At 37.2% G+C, this 9,230-nt stretch overlaps 1 protein-coding gene across 1 annotated transcript in view; it reads left to right on the forward strand.

Moving 5' to 3' along the window:
* Window positions 1-8,787, forward strand: part of LOC122352127 (interleukin-1 receptor accessory protein-like 1-A) — a 46,619-nt gene extending 37,832 nt beyond the window's left edge. Inside the window, exons 11-12 of the mRNA XM_043249671.1 lie at window positions 1,371-1,541; window positions 5,313-8,787. Of these exons, the coding sequence (XP_043105606.1) occupies window positions 1,371-1,541; window positions 5,313-6,040 (899 nt within the window). The 3' untranslated portion in view covers window positions 6,041-8,787. The remainder of the gene's footprint in view (window positions 1-1,370; window positions 1,542-5,312) is intronic.
* Window positions 8,788-9,230: the final 443 nt, after the last annotated feature.

The following is a 9,230-nucleotide window of genomic DNA, read 5'->3' on the forward strand; positions in this document are numbered from 1 at the left end:
AAAATGTAATATTTTTATTTTTATGGCATCATATGTCACCAGATGGCAACAAAGTCAAATAATTGTTAGGTTTCTCTGTCTGAATTTAATGCAATGATATATTTACTAGTAACAGACATATTCAGGACGTGATCAAACAAAGTTAAGTTTAGTTTTTTTACTAAAGTAGAGTCAATATTAAATATAACATAAAAATAAACTTATTTAGCATAAAAATATCATATTTTTAGGGATGAATTGATAGATTTTATTATATTGAATATAATGATTTGATATAAATTAAAGAAAAAAAAGATCACCCCTGAGGCCTTCATGCCCAAATTTGTCCATGAAGGATGGATTAATAGAAAGGATGCTTGAGGATTATTAATTTCTGTTCAATTATTTGCACAGTGACCTTATGGGTCTCTGAAGTGTGGGCCTGGGCCCAGGTTACTTTTGAGGTCTGGTACAAATGTGACATGGGCTAGAAAAAAGTACATAGTCTATAAGGCTCATATGTATGCACATTTATTTATCACAATCTAGATTCCTAAATGACATTAATTCTACTATGATTAATAAACCTTTGAAGTCACAATATAACATAAGAATATTTAAACCTTGATTAAAATGGGTCTTTGAAAGTAACGATACACTGCAAATAATGATTGTAAATTTGACATTATGCCAGTAGGTGGTGAACTGTGACTTTTAAATGTATTTGATGGTTGAATTATTCATTCAAGAGATTTAAAACAAAACATCTTCATTTATCTAAATTCATTTAAAATGATTTATTTATTTATTTTTACATAATTAGGCTTATTCAACTAAAATAATATATATTTTCAAATAGACTTTTTTTGCTCCATGGCCAACACCTTTAGTTACATTTTTCTGTTGCCCTTTTTCCAAATTCCTTTTATCAAATTTTGTTTATGTTCCAATGTTTTTGATTTTATTGATTTTCTTAGTTTTGCTCCAGTGGGGCTTTTCTTTGAGAGTCATTACTTCTGCTTTTAACTAGGGCTTCTGAATCTGAAGGAGGAGAAAGATGAGAAATAGGGAGGCAAAGGGACAGTAAAACACTTTTGACTTTAATTCACTATCAGAAGGTCTCTTGTTGTGCCTCTCTCTAGGCAGATGCCTGACAGACTGAGCTAGACAGGTGTTTTCTGCCAAAGCCAATGCTGAACACTCACAGACACACTCAGGCTCATAGCCCACCCAACTGTCTTTCTCTGCAAGGGGATTTTTGTCCAAATGAACTGAATAAAATCATCCTGAATGCAGGCGGTGTGAAGGGAACAGTGTAGTTTCTACTTAGGATCATAAACACTGATTCTGTGTGGTGGAAACCTGTTTGACTGGCATTCTCCTTTCTTTAGAAAATAAAGACTACGATGCATACGTGTCCTACACTAAAGTGGATCCAGACCAGTGGAGTCAGGAAACTAGAGAGGAGGAACGTTTTGCTTTGGAGATTCTGCCAGACGTTCTGGAAAAGCATTATGGGTATAAACTCTTCATTCCTGACAGGGACTTGATACCAACTGGAAGTAAGTTGCATCTGTTTTCAAGGTGTGTGTGTGTGTGTGTGTGTGTGTGTGTGTGTGTGTGAGTGTTTGTAAATGTGTGTAAACACATATGTGTGTGTGCTACATTTTCATCCTGTTGAATGCTTCATGTTTATTTTCAGCATCATTTTTCATTTTGTGTTGTCCATCATTTTTTCTCAAAGTAATATTTATAACAGTGCTTCGAGTGATGCTTCCTGAACATGATTTGCTCCTTGTTCGCCTGTATATTTTTTGTTTGCTGGTTCAATTCGTCTTGTACATCTGTTTTGCCCTTTTCACTTTTATTTCACACATTTGCGTGTATGTTTTGTCTTCATTCATGTCTGTTGTCCGGGGACTGTTAGATGTTAATATGGGACAAGGTGCTTGCAGTCAGGGCTAAGAAAGCATTAATTCATGTTTGTGTTTAGGAGTTATTGACTCTTCACTGAGCAGCTCAAGCTGTGTTTGATGTTAATCACTTTTTACGGATATGAAGAACTAAAATGAAGGGAAGTGAGAGCTCTGTTAGCCCTGCAGCTACAAGTCCCATATTAAACTGGATAAACTGGTGAATACTTATACTGAATATGTAACTGAAAATACTAAGGCAAAAAGACACAGTTATGCCAGTTTCTCTTGTGGAAGTCCTCACTGGTTTGTATCTCTGATTGACTTTCTGCTGAATCAGCTGATCAGACTTTCAATGTTGAAATATTTATGTCTAGGTTTCAGCAATGATCATTTCCAGGATGACACAAGACTCCTTGGAGGTATTCTTCCTTGGCCTTTTCCACTTGTGTCAACAAATCTGACTCACACCTTTGTGCAGACTTCACCTTTGGGGGAAATTGGGACGTGTCGCTGAGTTGAACCGGGATTCAGGTTGAGCCGTACACCATCATATGTTGTGAACGTAGAACGTAGAAAATGAGATGAAGCAATCAGCTTGGATGAGTCTAAGATAGGCTTTGGGAGTTTCTCTTGTTAGAGAGGTTTTGGACGTTATTATGTTCATCCTTTGTTATTTGTTTTGAACTAAGGCTAGAGATAACTGAGATAACATAGAACTCATAGAGCTTGATGACTGCATTTAATAAGAAGACCTTTTGACTAAACACGTTACTGTAATGATATAGTAGGGCTGGGTGATAGAAAGATATTATTGAAAAAAAAAGCTATTCTAGAAATCAGATGTGTAAGGTCAGCAATCAAATTGCTTGTTAGAAAATGAAACCGGCTTATTGATTTACTGTGAGATGAAAGAACTTTTTGTGCACTTGAGTGGACACATACACATATAATTATATCTAAATATCCCTGTAAACACAGATGGTTATGTCTTGAATGTAAACAGTTTAAAAAAAGATTATCCTGCTTGTCACTCATGTTAATCAAAGTACAAAAGAAAAAGAAAATCATTCGCTGTACTCTATGTTGCTGTAATGGCAACATGTGTGAGATTTATTCAGGAGATGCTTTCCCGCATTATTTGTCCTTCTTAAGGGTATTCTTCAGTGAAAACTCTTATACTTTAGAGTATTCAGTTTCCAGTGTTGACACATTATGAGCATTATAGTTTAACTAACTACACGTTTAAAAACAACACCACAAATATTATAACAAGCATTGATCATCCTTACAGTGACTAGCAGATTGTTCTCCTTCACCGGGATGAATTTAAGATTGTGTTCTATTCAATTTCGGTTCTCCTCAGAAAACACCTACTTAATAAGAACAGAGCTTAAAAGCTAATATTTTCAAGTTTTCTAGTTAGTTTAAGCACAAACTAAGAAACTAAGAGAAGTAAAAAAAAAGAAAAAATAATAAATAATATTTGTTATAGTTCCTTCCAAGAACCCAAGGATGTGTTACAAATTAATACAAGCAATTGTCAAATCAAATACGCCAGGCAATCAGGGGACATTCAGACAAGGTCACACAATCATATGATGAACATAAATTATGTTTAACATATGAGTAAAACCAACTTTTAATATTTTAATAATTAAACTAACTGCATTGCTGGATATCATTGGATAAGGTACAGGCAAATTGCACATGGTTTTGTGTTTATGGTGCATAAAATGTTTTTATTGTTGGCATTGGTGTTTATGGCTGTTGTGGTTCTTGGCTAGATAATATTATTGTTTATTGTGATATCTTAACAATAATTGCCTAAATAATTGTCATCTCTGGGTGCTGATCCACCATCTGATCTGGATACGAGCTGAGAAACAGAATGAGAAAGAAGCAGACTAATATGAGCGTAGATGCCATTCTTTTTACGATGTAAATGAGTGCATTGTGTGTTATGAGGAGTGTTCCCGGTTCCGGACAATTTAATTAATGCAGCCTAACAATCCATTAATTCTCAAGGCCTTTCCACACTGAGCGAAAAAAAAGCAAAACAAAAACTGCTTCTTATGGATGCTTCCACATAGACTGCAAACATTCACATCCCGAAAATGCAAAAGTTTTTTTTGTCCAGTCTGATGAATCTTTTCAGTCTCACCTAGTAAGAACAAGATTCGAGCTATGATCATTTGAGCGCTGTTTTTAAACCAGTATAAACAAACACAGAAGAAGAGTATCCTGGATAAGAGAGTGGATGCTGCTGAGTTCTTGTTATCATTGGTGTTTCAGAACAAATTTGTTCTCACGTGTTCTTTATACAGAATAACATTTCAAATAGTTCTCCACTGAATCATGTGATCGGTAGAGCACTGTCCATTTTTTTCCATGTGCCTGAGTGACTTGAGTCAGATCTTGTTCACTCTCTAGTCTAGTCTATATCTTCATTTAAAAAATTCTTGTGAAATATTTTTGTAAACATGAACTGTGAAAGCAAATAGACGTGATTGTGTTTTGTATTCAGCTCATGGTATTTTTATAGCAATAAAGGATGTTTATGACGAATATTAGCAGTGAAGCATCATTATACGTGCAAAGAGTGGATGTGTATGCTTATTACAGAATCATAATCACAATCAACTATGAATCACAATTGGAATTTATTACAAGCATGATGGTTCAAAGCTGGTAAGCAAATATCTAAAATAACTTCATAAATTTTGAAGTCCAGCTAGATGTTGTACATCTAATTTTTATTTTAGTGTTTCTGGTGTAAAACCCAACTTTATCTTAATTTAGATGTTAAATATACAAGATACTTATCTGAGGAAAAAAGCATTGCCGGTCAGTGCCATCTAGCGTGCAGGCGAGAATTAGCATGTGAAAGCACTACTTGTCAGTGGTTCACTTCACTTTTTCACACTGAACTCCGTGTGGAAAGGCCTTCACTTTCAACAGATTGAAGCCGTATTTGTTACCAATGAATGAAAGTCATTCGCGAGCCCATTCATCAGGTTTAGACCAGAGTAATGCAGTACTGAATGTGTTTGGTTTACTGTGCTGTATTAGATCAATATATAAAACTTAGGAACTGCCATAGGGTCTCGTACAGATGAGGATTTGTGTTCGATGTCTGTCCTGTTCCCCCTTCTGTGTTTTCAGTGTGTTCATTGAGTCATTCTGCTGTTTTTATTTCACATCTAAGTGAAGTTCTTTGACAGAGAGTTTTACATAGTGTTGTGCTAAATTATTTAAAATTAAATCAGTTTTCATCCATAATTACAAAGAGTGTCTTCAAGAGCATAGATTACATTATATGTGCATTTTCTTCTGTTTCTGCATGCTGTACTGAAAGCAAATGATGTTTGCCAGATTTGAAGATGTGGAAGCCACTGATGCTCTGTCTCTCTTTGTTAGCATATATAGAGGATGTGGCTCGCTGCGTTGACCAGAGCAAGCGCCTCATCATTGTGATGACGCCCAACTATGTGGTGCGCCGTGGCTGGAGCATCTTCGAACTGGAGACACGGCTGCGCAACATGCTGGTCAGTGGCGAGATCAAAGTCATCCTCATCGAATGCGCTGAGCTGCGGGGTATCATGAACTACCAGGAGGTGGAGGCTCTCAAACATACCATCAAACTGCTGACGGTCATCAAGTGGCCGGGACCCAAGAGCAGCAAGCTTAATTCCAAGTTCTGGAAGCAGCTGCAGTATGAAATGCCCTTTAAGCGGCCCGAGCCCAAGCTGCACGAGCAGGTGCTGGACGTCAGTGAGCAGGGTCCATTTGGAGAGCTGCAGACCGTCTCCGCCATCTCTATGGCTGCGGCCACCTCCACCGCCATGGCCACCGCGCATCCTGATCTGCGTTCCACCTTCCACAACACGTACCACCATCAGCTGCGGCAGAAGCACTACTACAGGAATTACGAGTATGACATTCCCTCGTCTGGCACCCTCCCACCGCTGACCTCGATGGGCAGCCAGCACACCTACTGCAACATCCCCATGACTCTGCTTAACGGCCAGCGAGCACAGGGCAAGCCGGGCCGCGAGCAGCAGCCGACGCTGGAGGAGCAGCACGTCAACAACGCCATGCTTCCACTGCTGCCTCGCGAGACCAGCATTTCCAGCGTGATCTGGTGACGCCGCTGGGAAGGGACATTTCTGCAATTGGCACTTATTAAGACCCTTACAAACTGCTGCTGTTGACTTTGCACTGCGATTCACATGCAGGGGGCGGAAACTGAAGGGACACGACAAAGACAAGCTAACAGGGACAATGATACCACACGTACATCACGGAGATGTCTATTTGACATCTGAACGTACATCTGGAAGATCTAAATGCGTTTGACTTTTACTATTAGATGTCACAAACAATATTTATAAGCATCTAATAGACGTCTGTGATTTAGAATGTGCGTAAAGACATCTTACAGACGTCTGTCAGATGCTTTCCAGATCAAACTATATTTAGCAGACATCTTGCAGATGTACATGTGCTATCTTAGGTTCCCCTGATGGCAAGTGTACATCACAGAGATGTCTATTTGACATCTGCATTTACATCTGGAAGACATATATTTAGTGTGTTTGTTCATCTGCAATACGTCTATATGACGTTTCCTATTAGATGTCCAATAAACACTAAAAAGACATCCTAATAAACATCTTGGATTTAGAACGTGTGTACAACTGATATCTTACAGATGTGTGTCAGATGTTTGTATACAGCAGATGCTTTTCAGATCAAGTGATCTTTATCAGACATCTTGCGGATGTATGTGTGTTATCTGGGGAGGTTCGTTCTCTCACAGACAGCTCCTTCATACTCTCTCAAGGAATACAGGGTCTTGTACATATGTTTGCGGTTTCTTTGTAGCATTGGATTTTTGGTTCTTTCGTTTTCATTTTCAAATGTCTGGTTTGTACTTTTCCCCTTATAAAATAACTGAGCAGAGACACGTGGGGCAGAGTAAAGGCTGACCTGTTGTGTTTTTCTCTTAACTTGTAGTTTTCAAGTACAATACTTGTTTTTATAGAATTTGTGGAATTATGCTGGGTTTTTTTTTTTAGATTTTTTTTATTATTGGTCAGTTGGTGAGATGTCTCTACTTTGATGAAAAACACCATTATGCAAATGCTCCTGAGGCCTGAAAGCTTGTCTTCTTCCCAAATGAATGAGTGAGCAGATGATGTTTAAGAGGAAAAACTAGATGTCATTACGATGCTCTAGTGTCTCTGCTGCTCTGTTTCTCTCGCTAAGCTAATGAGACTTTGTTAGAAAAGAAATAAAACACAGCTTTGCTGTTCAGCTTGATGGGGAGAACTTAAAAACTGTATTATTATTTAAAAAAAAAATAATCTATATTTTTATAACAAAAGGATTTGCTTGGAAAGACACACAGTAGGTCCCATTTAATTTATTTCATTAATAGAAGCACCGGAGCTCACCAATTTCTGAGAAGAAAAAAAACTAATTTTTGATAATGGTCTTATCAAATCATGGATGAGCAAGCGAAAACTACTTGCTGTTTTTATTTTCCCCACAATACCGACATTCATCTCTGAGTGTGCATAACAATTAGAATTAATTATGCATTTAATTTATTATATAATTATCGATATTTCATATCAGAAAAAGTGCTTACAATACAAATCAGTGTCTCTAAATAATTCCATGATTCGTTCTCTTCACTGCACATTAAAACCTGTTATCCTCCACTGTAGTGCCTCCTCCTGCTCCACCACAGACGTCATCCCGAGGTTAAGAGTGGTACTGCGTCTCTCAGCGTTTCTTAGGTACTGCCATGACACCGCTGCTCTCCAACTCATACGTGTTTCTCGTTCTACTGTAGTGATCGTAGACGGGAAGGAGCAGACCTGGGCCAGTTTTTACCTCATTTTATACTAAAGGCCAGTCCTGTGTCATCACTGGGGGCAGCTTACATACACCTCTACTCTCATCCCTTAAACGAAGAGCAGTAGAGGGTCAAGTGAATGTCCGGTGTATTTACAGGAGGATTAGTTATGCAGCCCTCTTAAGCTGGACAGTCCAGGTGTTTGTTCATGAAGCTACCCCATCACGCAAGTTTAGAGTTAGTTGCCATGTCTTTTATTAACCGTCAGTGTAATAAAGGCTTTACAGCTCTGTTAGCATGTAAGTGAATTGAAACCAAAGCTGGCAATTAGCGATGGGAACATGTATATTGCCTTCTCAGATGTGCTGGTGGATATCTGGGGAAACTAAACCAGGAAATAGTGTAGCTGAAAGGGTTTATGAGGTGGTAAAAACATTGTTGTACCAATCCATACATCCCCAGTCCTGTTCACAGTGTTTATTTAATCAGCCGTGCCAAAAGAGTCCTTTTTTTAATATCAAAAACAGATTATATGCAAAAATCTGTAACTCTTAAAAGTGGAGAGAAAAACAACAAACCCCAGATTCCCAGTTTGTAAATGTCACATCGGATTGAAATAATCTGTTGGTGCTGAACTTCTGACCTGAGAGGACACCAATCTGATTATTTGAATGTTGTTATTTTATTGATCATATTTTTACAAGTCTTCTTTTCTTGTATTTTATATCATATTGTGTAAATAAATTGAAATGGTAATAAAATGAAGACAATCTAGTGACATTCATGAAAAAAGAGAGTGGCAAATTGTTTCATGAGCATTTCTGATATTACTGATCAAAGTAAGAATAACAACAACAATAATAATAATATTATATAGCACAGAATTTGTCTCTGGCACTTTCACCAATCTTACACTAAAGATTAAGGTTCTGTTTGTCTCCTGTTTTGAAATTTTCTTTTTTTTTAATTCTGTATCTGCAATGTTATTTGAAGAGAAACTATCATTAATAAAATACACATTTAATAATATTTCATGTGATTCCGTTTCTTTCAATGGAAAAAGGTCTGGGATTACAGGTGAGTGGAATCGTTTAGCTTTCTGTTTGGTATGGATGCGTTATATGTAACATTCTGCTTTTTCAACATTAAATTGTTTGTGTAAGAAATGTGATCGAGGAGGTGCGTATGCAGACTAAGAATGCATTTATAGGTTGCAACAACTTCTTTCACTGTAAAATGTTCTAGTGACATATTGCATCTAAAATGTTCAATTGGCCCAACTGAAGGTTATGCAAATGATGATTTTTTTTCAATTGTGGCAATAGTCTTTTAACATTGGCTCAGTGAGAAATAATATATTGAGTCAACAGGAAAAGAGTAGTCATGGGACCAATGGAATATTATACATATTTATTAGTATTAGTATACTTTTTTTGTTTTGCCTAATCTAAAAATTTACTTTTGAAAATGTA

Source organism: Puntigrus tetrazona, chromosome 9 (genome assembly GCF_018831695.1).
Source record: "Puntigrus tetrazona isolate hp1 chromosome 9, ASM1883169v1, whole genome shotgun sequence".
NCBI classification, from domain to species: domain Eukaryota; kingdom Metazoa; phylum Chordata; class Actinopteri; order Cypriniformes; family Cyprinidae; genus Puntigrus; species Puntigrus tetrazona.